This window comes from Ziziphus jujuba, chromosome 10 (assembly GCF_031755915.1).
Source record: "Ziziphus jujuba cultivar Dongzao chromosome 10, ASM3175591v1".
Taxonomy (NCBI): Eukaryota; Viridiplantae; Streptophyta; class Magnoliopsida; order Rosales; family Rhamnaceae; genus Ziziphus; species Ziziphus jujuba.
The window spans coordinates 23,877,127-23,897,241 of record NC_083388.1 but is presented as its reverse complement, the minus strand read 5'-3'; the positions used below and the strand labels follow the sequence as shown (position 1 = coordinate 23,897,241).

Genomic DNA, 20,115 nt, shown 5'->3' with positions numbered 1-20,115 from the left:
GTTTCACCAATTACCTACAATTGCAAAATTATGAATGTACATTAAACAATATATGCCACCATCCATGAGAACCTGTCTCTTTTCGTGCTGTACCCAGTCCTTGCTTGTTCATATTTAATTCATAGCAAATTAATAATAATATCATGGTATCTTGCTAGATAAATCATTACATTATTTTTTTTGTATATATATTATAAATTTTTATATTATGCATTATTGCACCAGATTTAAAAATAATTATCCAGCAAAAAAATAATAATAATTTTTTTTGGTCTAAAGTTTCAAGTGGATATCTTTAGCTAAACAATAATGATTTAATAATTTCAGTTTGAGATTGAGTTTTGGATTTGTAATTTATAAAGGGATGAAAATTGAATGTAAATGCTTAGTTTCAATGCTGTAACAAGTTACAACTAAATATTTTCTTGAGATCAAATTTTTAAAACATTTTCATTAAATTTAATTTCCTTTCCCTAATATCAAAATCTTTCTTTCCTTTAAAAAAAATAATATATCAAAAAATATATTTAATATTTATTCTGTATAGCAAGTTAATGAATGTCATGTACAAAAAATTATAATGCATACATTAACCTATTAAAAGCATGTTAAGACATCACTGATCGTTTGTTTGGCATAATTTTTATAGATAGAGATTTTGTTGGTAGTTTTTTAATTTTTAGTTTTAAATAGATGTATTAGAAGTAGATCCTTTATTTATAGATTATTAAAGGTTTGGATGGAAACAAAAATTTTAACTTGTCAGAATAGTTTTATAACTTTTAAAAAGAATATAAGAATATTATTAATATATATAAGAAAAATTAAAAATTTCTCTTAAAATTTTATTTTCATCTTTCTGAAAGGCTCTCGAAATTTAGGTTTATTTAAAAAAAGTTAAAAAGAAAGTATTTTTTTTATCCACTATCACAGAGAACTAAGTGATCATTGACATGCATAATAAATATAACAATAGTTTTTTTACTATATGTAGATTACAAAAAAATAGAATAGCCATTTTATAAGATTAGTTATTATTATATTTAGTATATTTTAAATTTTAGGAACATCAATTCATAGAAATATTTATTTTCTCCCTTCAAAAAATAATTATTCAGTTCAAAAACTTTAAAATTATTTTTCATTTGTTTGGTTTGAAGAATAAATAATTTTTTATATTTAAAATATATTTAAATCGAGATTAATTATTTTGAATTAATATATATATATATATTTTTTTTAATTAATGTTTATCCAATTTAATATTTTTGAAAGAATAAATTTTTTTTATAAAGATTAATATTGAATTTAATTCAAAATAATATCCAAATATATCAATAAACAAACATATCAATGAAAATATCTATTACTATCCTTTTTAATTTTTATAAATAAGTAATTCTATTTTATAAAAATAATTATTTTATATGTCAAACTTGATCTTATATTATATATGATGAAACCTACAGTTATATTCGATGTCCTATTTAACCAAGTGTCATTTTGTCTTTGTGTAATCTTGCCTTTTAAGGATATCAGCCATTTGCATTTGTTTAATGCGCTAGGATGCCATCAATGCCCTCTGCCCCATGTGCACCACAAAAGGGTATTTTCACTTTTAAACCCAAACATAGTAATTGAAATTCATTTTATGATATATATGTGTATATATATATATATATAATAGAACTTTTTGGTATGGACATCAAATAAATCACATAATTTTTTAGTTTACAAATCAAGATGTCATATTATTATTGATGGAGCTTTTGTACAAAATAATAATAATAATAAAAGTAAAAAATAAAAAAAAGGAGAGCCTTTTATCTTGAGTGAAACTTCATTTTTTTCCAAAAAACAAATAATAATAGCAAAACATATATATATATATATATATATGCCTAGATCACAAAATTCAGAGGTAAACTCTTTATGTTGATTGTTGGTATGCTAATTTAAACTACTTTTAGATATTAATTATATTAAACTGAATATTCATATGATTTTTTTATTTTATTTTCGTCTTCCCTTTTAGGTTAACAATAAAATTTTCAATGATTTTACTTATAAAATGTTTTATTGGATGATACTAATTATACAATTTTATTCCATACTGAATTTGAATAGCTTAAAAAATAAAAATAAAAAAGTAATATTGTTTTTAATTTTCTAATAGCAAAAGAAAAAAAATTGCCTAATAATAAATTAAAAATTGAATTTTTAGGTCAAATCCGACGTCAAGCTGATCAATTTTTATCGGATCTGTACTCAAATAAAAAAAAAAGAAAGTTTTTTAAAGCCTTTTCCAAATAAAAGGGGAGAAAAACCACCAAGGCATGGGGCAAAACAGTAATTCCAAGAACGAAGACCAAAATTCTTTGACCTAAATACCCTTTTTTCTCTCAGCGCCCCCAAACCTGTATTTCCCTTCTCAACCCTGAAACTCTGCCTCTTCTGCCCCTGTAATACCCCAATCTTCCACCTCTGACCTCTTTCTCTTCCTTTGCCCTTCTCTTTCTTTTCCGATTTTCTCCACCCAATTACCCGCCAAAATTCCTACCATTCTCCATTTTTCAAATTCTCGTTTTTTCTACCTTCTTTTTCCACTTTCTCCATTAACGTTTCTCAACTCTCTCTCTCTCTCTCTCTCTCAGTTCCCTACCTCGATCGGCTTTGTTCTGCTTTCGGACTTGGGTTCCTGGACTTTCTTGTAATACCCAGTTTCTACTTCCGCATGATTTCTTGGTTTCGGGATGGTTGAGTTCGAAGTTAGGGTTTTTTAAAGTTTCAGGTATTTTCCCCTTTTAATTCTTACGTTTTGAGTGTTTTGGTTTGTGTTTTTGCTATTTCTGTTTGTTAATGGAATTTCCTCTGTGAGAGTATGCTTTTATTTATTTATTTATTTTTTCTGGAAACTTGTTATTCTGGAAACTGATTTAGTTTGAGCTTTTGATATGAGTGTGTTATTGGGTTGATTTCAAGTTCTTTGTTTTTGAATTTTGGTTTTATAGTTGCTTTTGGTTGGTGCTTTTTTCCTTTTTTTGGTTTTTTTAAAAAAAACCTTTTCTTTTTTTTTTTTTTTTTTTTTTTTTTTTTTTTTTTTTGGTTAGTTGATTTAGATTGTAAGATTTAGAACTTAATGCTAATGAGAAGTTAAAAGAGTGTTTTTTGCTTTATCGTGTTTGAAGATTTTCTTGCAAACCAAATATATGTTTTTCCGAGTGGCATGTTTTCTGGTTCTGTATTTTGAACTTGTGAATACAATCCTTACATGAAGGACTTTTGTACTCTGTCTTGTTTGGTAGCTGGTAAACCAAAGGACAAGGAGGGGAATTAGATACATTGGACTTTGTGATATATCTCTTTGCTTTAGAGAAAGTGAAGCTCACATCAGTTATGGTTGACAGGAGATTGGCCAGTTGAGTGTAGATGGAGTTTTTATTGATCTCTTCAAAATGAAAGATAAGATTTAAATTCCAAGATCATTTCTTTTCCCATTGTTCTGGGTAGATGAAGTGATCATAATCTTTTAGTGAAGCTAGAGTTGTTGAAATATTAGCGCTCGGAAATTTGATGACAATTCTGTCTCACTCATGGATTTGCCAGTTTGCAAATTTACACATTCTAGATGTGAAAAGTGAAAAAGCATTTGTATGCTCCATGCTGGATTTTTGGTTTGTTTCTGGTTTTTTTTTCTTTTTTGTTTTGGTAATAACAAATTATGATACTATAGAACTCTTTCCTGGGCTTGTTTCCTTTGTAATAAACACTCTGCTGGAAGGGCTAGGTCTGTCAATTTGAAGTTGGTTATTTATTTGTTGGCTAAATGATTTTAGAAGTGAAAGATTGGCAAGATGTCTGCCTAGCTGCATATACTCTTTTGAATTTTTAGTATATGTTTCATGTAATCATTATTATTTTATCTGGAAAAGATGTGACTTCTGTTATTGATGCCTGATGCCATTGAGTAATGTGGTTTTAAATATAATAATGTGGTTATTTTTCTTGGCAGGCATGCTTTGATGCAGTTCTAAAAGCAGTTTTATAATTGATAGTCAATTGGAAGTTTCTACTTCAGACTTGGTTGCTGGTGTGTTGTGGGATATTGTGATTGATTTCTTGAAATGGCTAACCACGACTTGATACTTGGGCAAAGTCATAATTTAGCGCTTGGGCAGAATCAGCAGTTGGTACTGGGCCATAATCACAACCTTGGTCTTGGCCAGAACCATGATTTGGAATTGGGACAAACTCATGAGCATCATCTGGGATTGGGTCAAACCCATGACCATGAATTAGGTCTAGGGCATGCCCATGATCATGAATTGGGCTTAGGACAGAATCATGACCAAGAAGGGGATGACAGTCACAATTATGGGCACGAGTTGGCTATGGATCGTAAACCTGATCATGATGACCATGAGTTGGGTCTTACTGCTCAGAATAATGAGTTGGCTTTATCAGATAATAATGAGTTGGCTGTTTCAGAAAACCCAGAACTGGATGATAATATTGAACTAGCAGTAGATGAGAATCAAGAAATGGGGATTGAATCTGGTGAGGATATGGCGGTCCATGATTCCCAGCTTGTACTTTCTCCAAGTCATGTAATTCAAGCCCGTACCATTGTCGCAAATCCTACATACCAGCTGACTGTGGGGCAAGAGTTCCCTGATGTCAAGAGCTGTCGTAGAGCCTTGAGGGATACTGCTATTGCCTTACACTTTGAAATGCAGACCATAAAATCTGATAAGACTCGCTTCACTGCCAAATGTGCTTCTGAGGGATGTCCATGGCGAATTCATGCTGCTAAACTCCCAGGTGTTCCTACTTTCACGATCAGGACCATCCATGAGTCTCATACATGTGGAGGAATTGCTCATCTTGGCCATTCGCAAGCCTCGGTTCAGTGGGTCGCAAACTCTGTGGAGCAACGGCTTAAGGAGAACCCTAATTACAAGCCAAAGGAGATACTGGAAGAGATTCATCGGGTTCATGGGATCACCTTATCCTACAAGCAAGCCTGGCGAGGCAAGGAGCGTATAATGGCTGCTATGCGTGGGTCCTTCGAAGAAGGGTATCGCTTGCTTCCACAATATTGTGAACAGGTTAAACGGACAAACCCTGGGAGTATTGCATCTGTTTATGGAAACCCAAATGATAACTGCTTCCAGCGTCTCTTTATTTCATTTCAGGCATCCATCTATGGTTTTCTAAATGCTTGCCGGCCCCTACTTGGGCTTGATAGAACATATTTGAAGAGTAAATATCTGGGTACTTTGCTCCTTGCTACTGGTTTTGATGGTGATGGTGCTCTGTTTCCTCTAGCATTTGGTGTCGTTGATGAGGAGAATGATGACAACTGGATGTGGTTTCTGTCTGAACTTCATAACCTGCTTGAGATTAATACAGAAAACATGCCTAGGCTTACAATCTTGTCAGACAGACAGAAGGGTATTGTTGATGGGGTGGAAGCAAATTTTCCAACTGCTTTTCATGGATTTTGCATGCGTCACTTGAGTGATAGCTTTCGTAAGGAGTTCAACAATACAATGCTTGTTAACCTTTTATGGGAAGCTGCTCATGCTCTCACTGTAATTGAGTTTGAAGCAAAAGTTTTAGAGATTGAAGAGATATCACAAGATGCTGCTTATTGGATTAGAAGAATTCCTCCTCGCTTGTGGGCTACTGCTTATTTTGAGGGGACACGGTTTGGGCATTTGACAGCTAATATAGTCGAAGCATTAAATTCTTGGATTTTAGAGGCTTCTGGGCTTCCAATAATTCAGATGATGGAATGCATTAGAAGGCAGCTAATGACATGGTTTAATGAACGTCGGGAAACCAGCATGCAGTGGACATCTATACTTGTACCTTCTGCCGAGAAACGTGTTGCAGAGGCACTAGAACGTGCACGCACTTATCAGGTTCTTCGTGCTAATGAAGCAGAATTTGAAGTTATATCTCATGAAGGAACAAACATTGTGGACATTAGGAACCGCTGTTGCCTTTGTCGTGGTTGGCAGCTGTATGGGTTGCCCTGTGCACATGCTGTGGCAGCACTTCTCTCTTGCAGACAGAATGTTCACCGATTTACTGAGAGCTGCTTTACAGTTGCAACCTATCGAAAGACATACTCACAAACAATTCATCCGATTCCAGATAAATCTCTCTGGAAGGAGTTACCTGATGTCGATCCAAATTCTAATAACAAAGCTGTTGAGGTTATGATTAACCCACCTAAATCTCTTCGTCCGCCTGGACGACCAAGAAAGAAACGGGTTAGAGCAGAAGATCGTGGCAGAGTAAAACGAGTAGTGCATTGTAGTCGCTGCAATCAGACAGGCCACTTTAGAACAACTTGTGCAGCGCCTATATAACTTGTCTTGTTTGCTGCTGCGTGATCTGGGTATTAGCTCTGTGCAAAAGAATTCTTCCCTTGTGATTATTACCTTGTTTTTCTTAGTTAGATTGATAAGTAATTATCGTATTTCTTAGATACGTCTTTAAGCCCAATTATCTGCTATCGTATAAGCATGTTCACTCCAATAATTCAATGTTAAGGAGGAATTCGTGATTGTAGCATTCAATTTCTGGAAAGCGTTATTTTAGGTATCTGCCTCCACCTTTTTACATATTATACATTATAGCCTACTTGTAGCTTCTCAAATATGTTTGTTGACAGACTAGTATTGTTGAAGGTGAATAATGGTTCATGCTGTTTTAACAAAATTATCATTTCTATCTGGTTATAATTAACTAAACTCGAATACTTGTTTTTTGACCACATATACCATACTGGTTTTTTGATAAATAGAAGTGCAATACTGATTGCGTATGGCAATATGTTTATAGTTGATAAATGGATGCAATTTATGTAGATAAATAGTTTTTTCAAAAATAAAATATGTTAATAGACAAATTAATGCAGTCTAAATGTGATCCTGTACATCTAATAATAAAATAATTTGATCTTAGTTAGCATAGGAAAGTTGGTAGACAAAACTAGTTCCCCCGGTGACATTGTTCGACATCTATTGTTTGATCAGGGTTTACAAATCTGCTATTGACCCTATGCCCCTATCGTGTCTAATTGTCTGGCGATGAATTTGAGTGGGATTTCGTTTGATGGATTGGGGGAGTCCGCATGTATTGCACGTGCTAGTGGAAATCCCGGCACGTACAGCTGCACAAGTTACTGTGATTTAAACATATAATGAATCGGGTGAAACGGAATTGTTTAGCTCCAACATGATCTCGCCCAGAATCTATTCTCATATAAGAGTATAGAGCGTTTCCCAAAGGACCAACAAAAATTTTGTTGCTGAAGCTTCTTTTTCTCTGGGACACTAACGGAAAGATTATCCATACACAGGTGAATCACAATAAGAAACACAAGGCATAATATAATATCCTTCAGAAAACAAAGGTGGCCATATTTTTTAGAATAATAAATAGAACCTTGTATTGTTTCAAAATTAATTAAACTAATTGAAGAGTAGGAGACATGAGGAACCTGATTATTTTCAGGCTTAACATACTTACAAGGAAAACCATCAGTGGCGGTCCAATACCACCAATTTTATTCATTAAGACCTTCAAGCAAATATTTTAAGGCATTGTGTACACAACTTTCATCAAAAACCTTCTTCAATCCGACTATATATGTTATGAGGCTCCTCTGTTTGTTTGCAGTTTCTTATTCCTTTCTGCTTCCAATACTTGATGTCTTCTTGATCTTCACTTTAGCACGATTAATATAATCTGAAAATATGTCTTTGCTACCATTCTCTTTTTGATTTTTATGATCACCAACATTACCTTCTTGCAAGGCACCAACTTTTTCACTATCAACGTTTGTTGTGGTTCTGATCTTGATCTTTGCACGATTTATGTAGTCAGAAAATGCATCATTGTTTTCCTCACCTGGTTTCTTACCTTCTTTGCCAAACGTACGAGGGTTCATTTTTGAGTTCTGCTGGGATTTGCCCTTCGATGAACGATGATTTGGTGGAAGTTCATTTCTCTCAGCAACAGCATGATGATCATGAGACAATGGTTCTTGCTGGTGGTGTGGATTTTCCTCATTTGGACAACAGAAAATTGCATTACCCATGTGAGTTTTGAGCTGACCCTTGACTCTTTCTATTGACAAAAGTAGAAGGAAAAATAAGTATGGTTTAGTTTTGGATAACACACAAAAAGCAAAGCGGAAGTAAAAGAAGTGCTTAATTTGTAAAGCGGATGAGAAGTTGGTATTCAAAACGATACGTGATGTTTTATATATAGAAAAGTTTGGCATGATTCACAATTTAACATGAAAAAGTTGTCAATTTTCAATTGGGTTTTCCCTGTAAGTGATATATGATAGATAGATGGGATCATATTCTCACCTTTGTGTGTGTGTGTGTGTGTATAGAAAGTAGAATCTTACAATTCACCGCCTCATGCAGGTCAGGACCCACCAAGGGAGACTTCAAGTACTCGTAGATGTTTTATTCAACACATGATAGACAAGCATAGATTCGAAGGAACAGGAAAATCGTAACTTAAAAGAGAGCTTTCAAATTTTCCGAATAGCATCTTGGAAAATTAATCAAAAGTTTTCACAAATAAAATACTATAATTAGCAGCAAGAATCTCCTTGTAGAGATGATGCTGCTGCCCATCATATGAGAGTTTGAAAAGAATCCTAGTTTTTTTTCTGGCAGACCAATCAAAATTTTGTTTCTTACATGTATAACCTTAAAACTGGTTTACAGCCAATTGAATTGATCAATTTTGGTGTATTCTTGGCCGTAAATATTTTTATTTAGTGATAAATTAATAATATTGTGTGGTACTGGAGAATGTAAGTCCAGTATAAGGTAATGCACAGTGAAAGCATTATCACAAAGCTAGTATTTAGCACCATAAACTACAACAGATGGAAGAATGTGATCAATGTTTAAATTGTGCATATTACATCTCCTCTGTCTTTGAAGCATTTTTTACTTCTCAACTTGAAACGCATAACTACTTTCAGGAATCTTCTCAAATTTTTAATTTTATCGAGTTTATATGTATTGAAAATTTTGAGCCGCTTTTGTAATTATTTTTAAAGGGTCCACCTAAATATTTACAAAATAGACAATACCAATCAAATTTGCCATGATCATCTCAGTTGTAGACCAAATCACCAGAATCCACAGTACATGAAAGTGTCCAGCTTCCTTGAAATTCAAAAAGAATAGTATCACAGATATGAAGACCCTATAAAGACTTAATTCTTCACCAACAAACAGGATTCAACAGTTGCAGAATCCAGAAGATTTATCGTTCCATCTGGCTAGACTAGCTCCATAATGGAGATATTAATTGATTAAATCCTTGTTCCACCATCATTTTAGGAACTTCCTAGTTTTCCTCCACCGCCATAGTCCGAACAGCATAGTGAATGGCCAAGTCAAATAACTATGGCAAAAGTGTGAGAATTACTCAATGGTGAACGACAATTATCCCTCCTTTATCTTGTTAATTTAATGCTGACACGCTCTGGCATATTCAAAAATGTAAGCACATAAAATATAATATGTATATTCCTTTCTATATTTATATATATATATAAATAAATATCTGGAATTTTGAAGATCCATATGAAATGTAACCAGCAGGAGCATCTAGTTAGCATCTGTTCCAAATTCAAATTGTAATGGGGACAAATTAAATAATTAGACAATCTATGATATTTATGTTCATATTGAGTTGATTCCACTAAGTACAAGTCTTAAGTATAGTTCCTCAGTCACATATTATACATATATATATAATATGCATATTACAGTAACAATCTGGTTTACTCCAAAGAACAAATAAAGCAGGAAAAAAAAAAAAATATATATATATATATATATATAGTATTAATGAAAATTGAAGAAACTTATGGAAAGTATATTCTTGAGATAAAAAGTAGACCCATTGTCTGATAGATCATAGATTACAATAAATAATGATCAGAGAATATGAATATGACAGAGAGAGAATGGACAACAGAAACATTAATCAATAATTAGCTATAGGAAGACCCAGCACCACCATTATTCATATGCTTGTTTAAAACCATATTACCACCAAATGCAGCTCTCAGGCATTACCAGAGAATGTTATGCCTCACACAGTTCATTTCCAATTTCTTATAATTAATTACTCTCTTTTAAAGGAGATCATGTTTCTGCTTCCAATGCTCGATGTCTTCCTGATCCTGAGCTTAGCCCGATTGATGTAACTCGAAAATTCATCTTCAGCATCATCTTCTTTCTCTGTATGATTAACATTATCTACTCCGGAGACAGTTTCCTCACCACCACCAACATTTGAAACAGCTCTGATCTTAATCCTTGAGCGGTTAATGTAATCAGAAAAGGCATTGTTAATATCCTCCGCACCAGCCGAGTTATCCTGTGGGACATAATAATCCAAGTTGGGCATGTGCCTGGGCTGAACTACTCGTGAAGTAGCTTTGGCACTGTTTGATGGAATTCCATCATTGGCAGATGGTTTGGTTTGGGTTATGTAAGAACTGCTTCCATAACTATGATGATGAGGACGGTGGTTTGGGATAGCTGCAGGGGCAGAGTAGTCTTGTTCATGGTGATGAGTTTTATGAAAGGATGGAAAAATACCACCAAAGATTTTCTTACACTTACTACTGAAGTGATGGTGATGGTGATGGTTTTTCATTGCAAATGAGACAAAATTAAACTGATAGTGGAGATGGGTTTGTTTTGAAGGTCTAAAAAAGATGGTGAAAATTAATGGACAAGACTTGATTTGGTGATTTGGTGAGAACTGAGGACTAGAGAGGGTGGATATTTATATTATGCATGATGGTATTGATGGAATAGGAGTGAGATTTAAAATAATATATATATATTTTAAAAAATATTATGGAGGTAATCAAAGTTGGAAAAGTATCTTCCTAGTGATCCCTCATATCCAAGAAAATGAAGAGGAAATTAAGTTTGGTAGAGATTTCCACCCCCCCCCCCCACCCCCCCCAAAAAAAAAAAAAAAAAAAAAAAAAAAAAAAAGAGAGTGGGAGACTTATATTGTCCAAATGATGTGATGGTTTGGCATATATGCTCCCACGTTTCCTTGGCTCCTATTTTCATCCACTAAGAATCTTTTAGAAACCAATGCACCTAATTTTAGTCATATATGTACCGCGCAAAGAGATATTCTTCTAGCTGTTGTACACGAAATGTGAACTAGACTTATTTATTTCCAATTAAAGAAATGAAAGGTCGATGGAGAAGAAGAATTGAGAAATGGAAAAAATCTAGCTAAGCCGCATTGGATTCAGAATGAAATTATCAAACTTGGAAAAAAGAAATTTGAAGAAAAACCCATGTACAGCTCTTATATATATTGTTACTTTATAATATTAGGCACTAAAAGTAAATCATGATTCTACCAAATTCAATATTATTAATGAATGGTTGGTTAATTGAAAAAAAAGAAAAGAAAAAGGTTCTGGTAGAAAATCACTGCTACTATAGCTCATTATTAATTAAGAAATTATTAATATATACAGAATTAATCAATTCTATCAGAGAAAAAAATTTGAGAAAAAGCATTAATTAATTCGAGGATGGAACATACTAATATTGAAACTTTCTAAAATATAATCTACGTCTCAAGATGCATCCCAAGTTACCAAATATAAAATAAAAATAAAAATAAAGTCCCAAATGGAAATTTGAAAACTAGTAGCTTTAATCAAGTAAGGTAAATGAGCCGTTGAAGTCTTCTGCTTTATATGGTTGGTAGCTCATAGGCTTGTCACATGAATATATGACAGGCTTTAATTAATTTAGAAGAAAATAAAAGAAATTCAAAATTCTTATTAGAACTGATCCAGCTGATTCAACAACAAACACTACGACCAGAAACAGTAAAATGGTTCCTTGATAATGATCCGAGTTTTATTTTTTATTTTTTTTATCAAGATTATAGTATATTTTATATCAAAAAAAGAAAACGAAATATCATCTTCATTTGATTGAACCCATATTTGAATGTATATTCTCAGTAAGCCAAGTCTACGAATACAAACAAAAAAATCTTCATAATGATCCAAATCTCCAATGTTTAATGTGTGTGTATATATATATATATATATATGTATATATATGAAGCAAATCAAGAAGGAAAACAAACATTAGACTGGTAGTATATATTTATAGGGTTAGTCCAAGGTAAAACCACATTAAATCTCCTTCCCCTTTTATACTATGTTTTGGATTGATGGAAAAGATAAAGGGAAAAAAAAAAAAAGAAAAAAAAGAAAAAAAAAAAACTGATTGATTGAGATAGTTTGTATGCAGGGTATTTTTATAAAAAAAAATATAAATAGATGTTAATTATTTTTTCTTTTTCTTCTCATGAGTAATAATTCAAACAACAATTATTATAAATACTTTTTTTCTTTATTTTTCATTCCTTTTCTTTTCTATCATTTAATCCAAACATAATATTAGTTTAGAATATTGTAATCCCTGAAAAAAAAAAGATTTATTTATTACTTTATTTTCTTTTTGAGTGTAATATTAAAAACGATAGCTCAATTATCCCTGAAAAAACATTTTTTTTTTCCCTTCTCCTTTTCAGAACAGCTTAAACTTCTTAAGATGATTTGTATTAATCAACCTAACCCTCCTAGAAGTATGACTACTTTTTGGCCTATATGATACATACATGTAGCCATTTCTAATTGAATATTGGTGCGCTTACGTACTTTTCTTTTTTTTTTTTTTTTTTCCATGTATAGTAGATGGATATGAGCATTATTGAAAGATGAGCTCTATATACCACATTAAAAATAAATATCATATGATTAAAAATATATAATTAATTCCTTATTTTGATTATCAAGAGCGGGATGCATTCGTTTGTAGACCTGCAATAAACATAAGAGATTGGCATAAGATAAGCTTACTCAAATAGATATTTATTATGCTAATTTGAAAGATTTTAAACTTGTAAATGCTGTTAGGTTTAGTAACCAGTCTTAAATTATTGTAACAAAAGAGCTGTTTTTCAGAAGATTGGTTGGTTCACTGTCTTATTTCCAATTTATTTTGTTTGGCTAAAATTAAAAATTAGACTAAATTGCAACAAATTTATAAATTAAAGATGTAAAATGCTACTTTTTAAAGTTGAAGTAAAATCCTATAAGTTAAGTGTACGAAAATGCATTTAACCATATTTGTTTTCTGCAAATGAATTCTTCACTTATATTTATTTACTTTTGTTTTTCTTAGTTTAATTGGTAATTAAGTAAATGGGTTTTCATAGGTAATTACGTGATATAAGCCCAATTATCTGCTCTATGAATATTTACTCCAACAATCACCGTTAAGGAGGAATTCGTGATTGTAGCATTCAATTTCTGAAAAAGTGTTCTGTTATTAGGAACATGTCCCTCCTTTTTACTTATGATACATCACAGCATACTTGTAGCTTCTCCAATTTGCTAGTTTTATTGAAGTTGAATAATTGGTTCATGTTCTTAGCCAAATCATGATTTGAATTCAATCTGTTAATTACAACGAACTAAACTCCAAACTTGCCTTTTGACCATGAGTACGTTACGACAATATATACTTTAATAGTTGATAAATGGATACAATCTAAATATATAGATAAATAACTTTTTAAAAAATTAAACATGTTAACAATTGACAAATTAATTGTGTCTAGATGTACATAGCAAGTTCATTTATAAAAACAACATAATATTGGTTAGCATACAGAAGATGGTAAACAAACTATTCTTTCCAGTAACATTTTTTGACTTTTAATTGTTTCAACAGAGACTGTAAAGCAGCTATTGGCCTTATCATGTCTATGGACTAACAATGAATTTGAGTGCATTTCGTTTGATGGTATTATTGTAATGTGGTGGAGTTCACATGCCTTGCACGTGATAGTGGAAATAGGGCAGAAATTTTTATATTTTATTATTATTATTTTTAATATATATAAACTTGGAGGAAGGTGAATTGATTTTTCAGCTCCATTATGATCTAATCTATTCAAGAATATGAAGGTTAACATCAGTTATCATTGTCGTATGGACCAAACCAGCAAACATTTTGTTGTTGAAGTTTCTTTTTCTATATGACATAGATTAATTATCCAACCACACCTGATCAATCACAACAAGAAACTTGAGGCATAATATATAATATCCTTCAGAAAACGAAGGTGGTCACATTTTAGAATAATAAATAGAAAATTATATTGTTTCACAATTAAATAAATCAATAATAGGATACAGAAGGAACCTATATCTATAAAGTGAATGAAATAAAACGAAAAGGCTTAACATATATACTAACAAGGAAAATCATGAGTGGTAGTCAAGTACCACTACCATTATTATTCATCAAGACCTTCAAGCAAATATTTAGGACATTATGAACACCACTCTCATCTTTTCTTCTTTTTTTTTTTTTTTTTTTGGTGAATAACACCACTCTCATCAAGGCATTCTTCAATCGGACTATATATCATCAGGTTCCTCTGTTTGTAGTTTTTCTTATTTCTTTCTGCTTCCAATACTCGATGTCTTCCTGATCCTCACTTTAGCACGATTGATATAATCTGAGAATATGTCTTTGCTACCATTCTCTTCTTTCTTTTTTTGATCACCAACATTACCATCTTGCAAAGCATTGATTTTCTCACCATCAATACTTGTTGTGGTTCTGATCTTGATCTTTGCACGATTTATGTAGTCAGAAAATGCATCGTTGTTTTCCACACCTTGTTTGTGACCTTCTTTGTCAACCATGGAAGACTGATTTGGCCCGACAACGACCATTGTTTGCGAATTCAGTTCTGAGTTCTGGTTGGATTTTCCCTTCAACGAAAGATGGATTTGTGGAAGCTCATTTCTCTCAGCAATGGCATGACGATCATGAGACATGGATTCGTGCTGGTGGTGCGAAATTTCATCATTTCGACAACAGAAAATTGCATTTCCCATGTGAGTTTTGAGCTGACTTTGACTCTTTCTATTGAGAAAACAGAAGGAAAAAATGAGTATGGTTTAGTTTTGGATAACACACAAAAGCTAGAAGTTTAAACAAGTGCTTAATTTGTAAGGACAAGAGAATTTGTATTTAGTTAAAATGATAAGTGGTGGTTTTTATAGATAGAAAAGTTTGGCTAAGATTCGTAATTTAACATGAGAAAATGTAATCAATTTTCAATTGGGTTTTTTCCTTCTGAGTGATATATGACAGATATAGTAGGGATCATATTCTCACTTTTTTTTTGTGTGTGTGTGTGGAAAAAATTAGAATCTTACAAATCACCGCCTAATACAAGTCAGGACCCACCAAAGGAGACTTCAAATACTCCATGAAGAGTTTTATTCAACATATGATAGACAAGCTTAGTTTTGAAGGAACAAGAAAATCATTAGTTAAAAGAGAGTTGTCAATTAACTTGTCCGAATAGCATCTTGGAAAATTAATCAATTTTTTTTTGACAAATCAAATACTATAAAATCAGCGGCAAGATTCTCCTTGTAGAGATGATGCTGCTGCCCATCATTGAAGAAGTTTGAAAAGACAAATCACAATTCTATGTCTTGGTATGTACATAAAACCTTAAAAAATTAGCTAGTTTACAGCCAATCGAATAGATCAATTTTGTCGGTTGGTACTTATTAATTCTTGGCCGTAAATTAATATTCTTGCTTATAAATCCATTAGTTGAAAATTAATCATATTTTGTGACCGTCAAGAACGGAAGTTTAGTATAACGTGATGCATTCTAATATTTGTTTAATACAACAGTTTAAATCCACTATCTAGATATTTATTTCCATAAACTACAACGATTGGAACTTGGAAGAAGATGATCAATGTTTAATATGCACATTACTTCTCCTCTGTCTTCTAAAGTTTTTCATTTTTATTGCGTATTTTATACATATTTGAAAATTTTTAGCCATTTTTTGTAATTCTTTTTAGGGACAATTGAAATATTTAAAAATTAATTATAGAAAACAGCAGTCAAATTTGCCATGCTACATTCAATACTTGGTCATATTAGTTGTAGTCTTGTAGAATCAACAGAATTTATTTTATCGAAAAAAAAAGAAGAAAAATTAAAAAAGGAATTACCAGAATTGACAATACATGAAACTGTCCAAATTACTGTATCCCTTCAAAATCAAAAAGAACCACAGATTTGAAGACTTTCTAAGGATTTAATTCTTCAGCACCAAACTAGACTCAAAAGATGAATAATCCAGAAGCTTTTATGGTTTTGTTTGGCTAGGCTAGCTCCATTAATGAAGATATTAATTAATTAATTCCTTGCTTCACCATCATTCGAGGAATGGTATATGGGAACTTCTTAGTTTTGCTCTACCGCCATAGTCTGGATAACCCAGTGGCAAAGAAAAGACACCGTTATGAAGGTTTAAAGTTCAAATCTCCCACCCCTAACATAAGAAAATAATAAGTAAGAAAATATTGAACATGTGATATGTGTGTGTGTGTGTGTATATATATATATATATAAATATGAATAGATTTATATAATGAATTGTTCTTTTGAGAGATATAAGTGCAAGAAGTGTAAGAATTACTCAATGGTGAATAACAGCCAAATATATATATATATATATATCTTTTTTGTCCTGTTAATTTAATTTAATTGTTATACATGCTGACTTGGTCCAGCGTCTTCAAAATGTAAGCAAATGTATAATCTGTAAATTCCCTTTTATATGAAATGGAAAGCATCTAGCTAGCAACCGTTCCAAAAAGAAATTGTAATGGGGCAAATTAAATGATTAAACGAACTAATTATATGATATTTATGTTCATATTGAGTTGATTCCACCAAGTACAAGTCTTAAAGTAATAACTCAATCATCCAGCTAATATACATAATATAAGCATATTACTGTAACTATGTGGTTTGCACGAAAGAACAGATTAAAAAAAAATATATATATATATATATATATCTATATATGGTATTGATGGATACAGTAAAGAAACATATGGAACGTATTTTCTTGAGATCAAAAGTACACCCATTATTACAATGACTTGAGAAACAAATCTTCCGAAATCAATCTGATCGATCATCTAATATTACAATGAATAATGAACAGAGTATCTGAATCTGGAAGAGAGAGAGAAAGCATAGAAGCGTTAATCAATAATTAGCTATACGAAGGCTGATTATATACCAGCACCACCATTGTTCATACCCTTTTTTGAAACCAAATTACCACCATACCCAAATGTCAGGCATCAACAGGGAGTGTTATGCCTCACAGTTTATTTCGAGTTTCTTATAATTAATTACTCTCTTTTAAATGAGATCATGTTTCTACTTCCAATGCTAGATGTCTTCCTCATCCTGAGCTTAGCACGATTGATGTAACTCGAAAATTCATCTTCATCATCATCTTCTTTCTCTCTGTCAATAACATTATCTACCCGGGAGACAATTTCCTCACCATCACCAATATTTGAAACAGCTCTGATCTTAATTTTTGCATGGTTTATGTAATCAGAAAAGGCATTGTTAATATCATCTACTCCTCCTGAGTTCTCCTTCTGTGCCACAAGATAATTGGGCATATGCCTGGCATGGACTGCTTGTGAGGTAGCTTTGGCACTGGTTGGTGGAATTCCATTCGAAGATGGTTTGGTTTGGGTTACATAAGAATTGCTCCCATAACCATCATGATGTGGATGATGGTTTGGGATAGCTGCAGGGCCCGAGTAGTCTTGGTGATGGTTTTTATGAAAGGTTGGATAAATAACACCAAAGATTTTCTCACACATATTACTGAAATGATGATGATGATGGTTATTTTCCATTTCAAAAGAACAAAATTAAACAGATAGTGAAGATGGGTTTGTTGTGAAGGTTTAAAAAAATGGTGAAAATTAATGGACGACACTTGATTCGGTGAGAGTGAGGACTAGAGAGGGTGAGTATTTATATTATGCATGATGGAATAGGAGTGAGCTTTAAAATAATGTTTTAAAAGAATATATTATGGAGGTTATCAAAGTTGGAAAAGTATCTTCGATCCTAGTGATCCTTGCGTCAAAAACACTGAAATTAATTTTATATCCAAGAAAATAAAGAGGAAAGTTGGGCAGAGATTCCCCCAAAAAAAATAGTGGGGAGCTTTTTTAGGTTATTTTCCAAATGATTTGATGGGTCGGGATATATTCTTCCAGGTTTCCTCGGCTGCTATTTTCTTCAACAAAATATCTTTTTAATTAGAAACCAACGCACCTAATCCAATTCTATTTTTAAAGAGATTAGAAAATGAAGATATTCTTGTAGCTGTTGTACACGAAATGTGAACTAAACTAATTTAGTTTCCAATTAAAGAAATGAAAAGGTTGAAGGAGAAGGAGAATCAAGTAAAATAGAATCTAGCGAAACCGTATTGGATTCGGATTGAAATTATCAAACTTTGAACCAACCAAAAAAAAAAACCCATGTGCAGCTCTTATATATATTTTTACTATATAATATAGGCACAAAAAATTAAATCATGATTCTACCAAATTCGATCATGGTTCTGGTGGAAAATCACTACTACTATAGCTCATTATTAATATAAAATTAACAATTCTATCTGACAAAAAAATAGAGAAAAAGCATTAATTAATTGGCAGAGGGAACATACTAATATTATAACTTTCTAAAATATAATTGATGTCCCAAGATGCATGCCAAGTTACCTAATATAAAATCAAAAAATAAAAAAAGCTCCCAAATGGAAATTTGGAAACTAGTAGCTTTTATCAAGTATGGTAAATGAGGTCTCTTGAAGTTTCCTGGTTCATATATTCTAATCGAATTTCCGTGTATTGACCCAATTGTCTGTTCTAATTTTTTTTCAACCTACTAATGTTGCAAGTATATGGTTGGTAGCCCATAGCTTTATTGTATCAAGAATATATGTCAAGCTTAATTAGTTTACAAGAACATAAAAGAAAGTCAAAATTCGTAATATTCGGTTAGTCAGGAAGGATACATATCTTGGACGGGACAATCTAAATGTAGAACGAATAAGCACCATCATTTTCCAGCCAAGACTAAAAAAAGGATAACTAATTAGAACTGACCCAGCCAAGCCATCAACAACAAACACTAGGTACCTGCCGAATAGCCCAATGATAAAAATTACCTGTTTGCTTGGATAATAATTTAAGTTTGAATCTCCATCCTCAATATCATTATATATTTATATGTACTAAAAAAAAAAAAAATTACAAACACAACTCTAGGCCCTTATAACTTTCCTTGGTCTCCAAGTTACCAAACACCCTGTCATAATAGAGGAATTAATATTTTATTAAACCACCTATATATACATCTCTCTCTCTGCACTATAAAAATACAAAAAATGCTATTTGTTACCAAAATGATCAATCATTGATGGAACCCATATACAATTTGGCAATTTAATTAGCTATCCAAAATGGTTGATTTTGTTTAATTAATGGATTTTAGTATAAAAAATCAATATATAATTTAATGCATTCAATTAGTACTTGTCTTCTTAAGATGAATTTCATTGATGACCACCACACAATAATTAAATCTATCGTCCTAGCATACATTAAATATTTCAGAACATGTGACAACCTTCAAATAGATTGTACAAAATATAATCTTATAGATTACACACATATATTTCAATTATATATAACAAAAATATTGAAATCAATTGCCAACATAAAAAAAGAAAAAAGAAAAACCCAATATAGTCTTTATGATATATTCGCATAGAATGTAATAAATTTGTTTGCATAGAGGCATAGCATAGCAATTACAATACCATAATAAGACTATAGCACTGGGACAGACTAGATTTTTAATGAAATCCTAAGATCCTTTTCCAATCCAAAATCAAGCTCCCAACACAAGCAATAAAGGTATTGGTATGGCTTAGTACCTGCCAGGCATTGATGGCGGCTGCGAAGGTCACTGTTGGCTGTGATAGTGGCCACTGGTAATTTTTTTCTTGCCAAGTTTTGCCGCTACATAAATAGTGGTGTTGTTTTGTGG

General features: G+C 32.1%; 2 protein-coding genes across 2 annotated transcripts; one reads left to right on the top strand and one right to left on the bottom strand.

Annotated features, from left to right (window-relative positions):
- The first annotated feature begins 2,348 nt into the window (after nt 1-2,348).
- On the top strand, nt 2,349-6,615 carry LOC107412220 (uncharacterized). The gene is made up of 2 exons (XM_016019942.4): nt 2,349-2,791; nt 4,013-6,615. The coding sequence occupies exon 2, from the start codon at nt 4,125-4,127 to the stop codon at nt 6,378-6,380; it is 2,256 nt and encodes a 751-aa protein (XP_015875428.1). The 5' UTR covers nt 2,349-2,791; nt 4,013-4,124; the 3' UTR covers nt 6,381-6,615.
- A 3,294-nt stretch (nt 6,616-9,909) lies between these two features.
- LOC107412191 (uncharacterized) lies at nt 9,910-10,912 on the bottom strand. The gene has a single exon (XM_016019908.4). It carries the CDS (start codon nt 10,717-10,719, stop codon nt 10,183-10,185), a length of 537 nt encoding a protein of 178 aa, XP_015875394.3. The 5' UTR covers nt 10,720-10,912; the 3' UTR covers nt 9,910-10,182.
- Nucleotides 10,913-20,115: the final 9,203 nt, after the last annotated feature.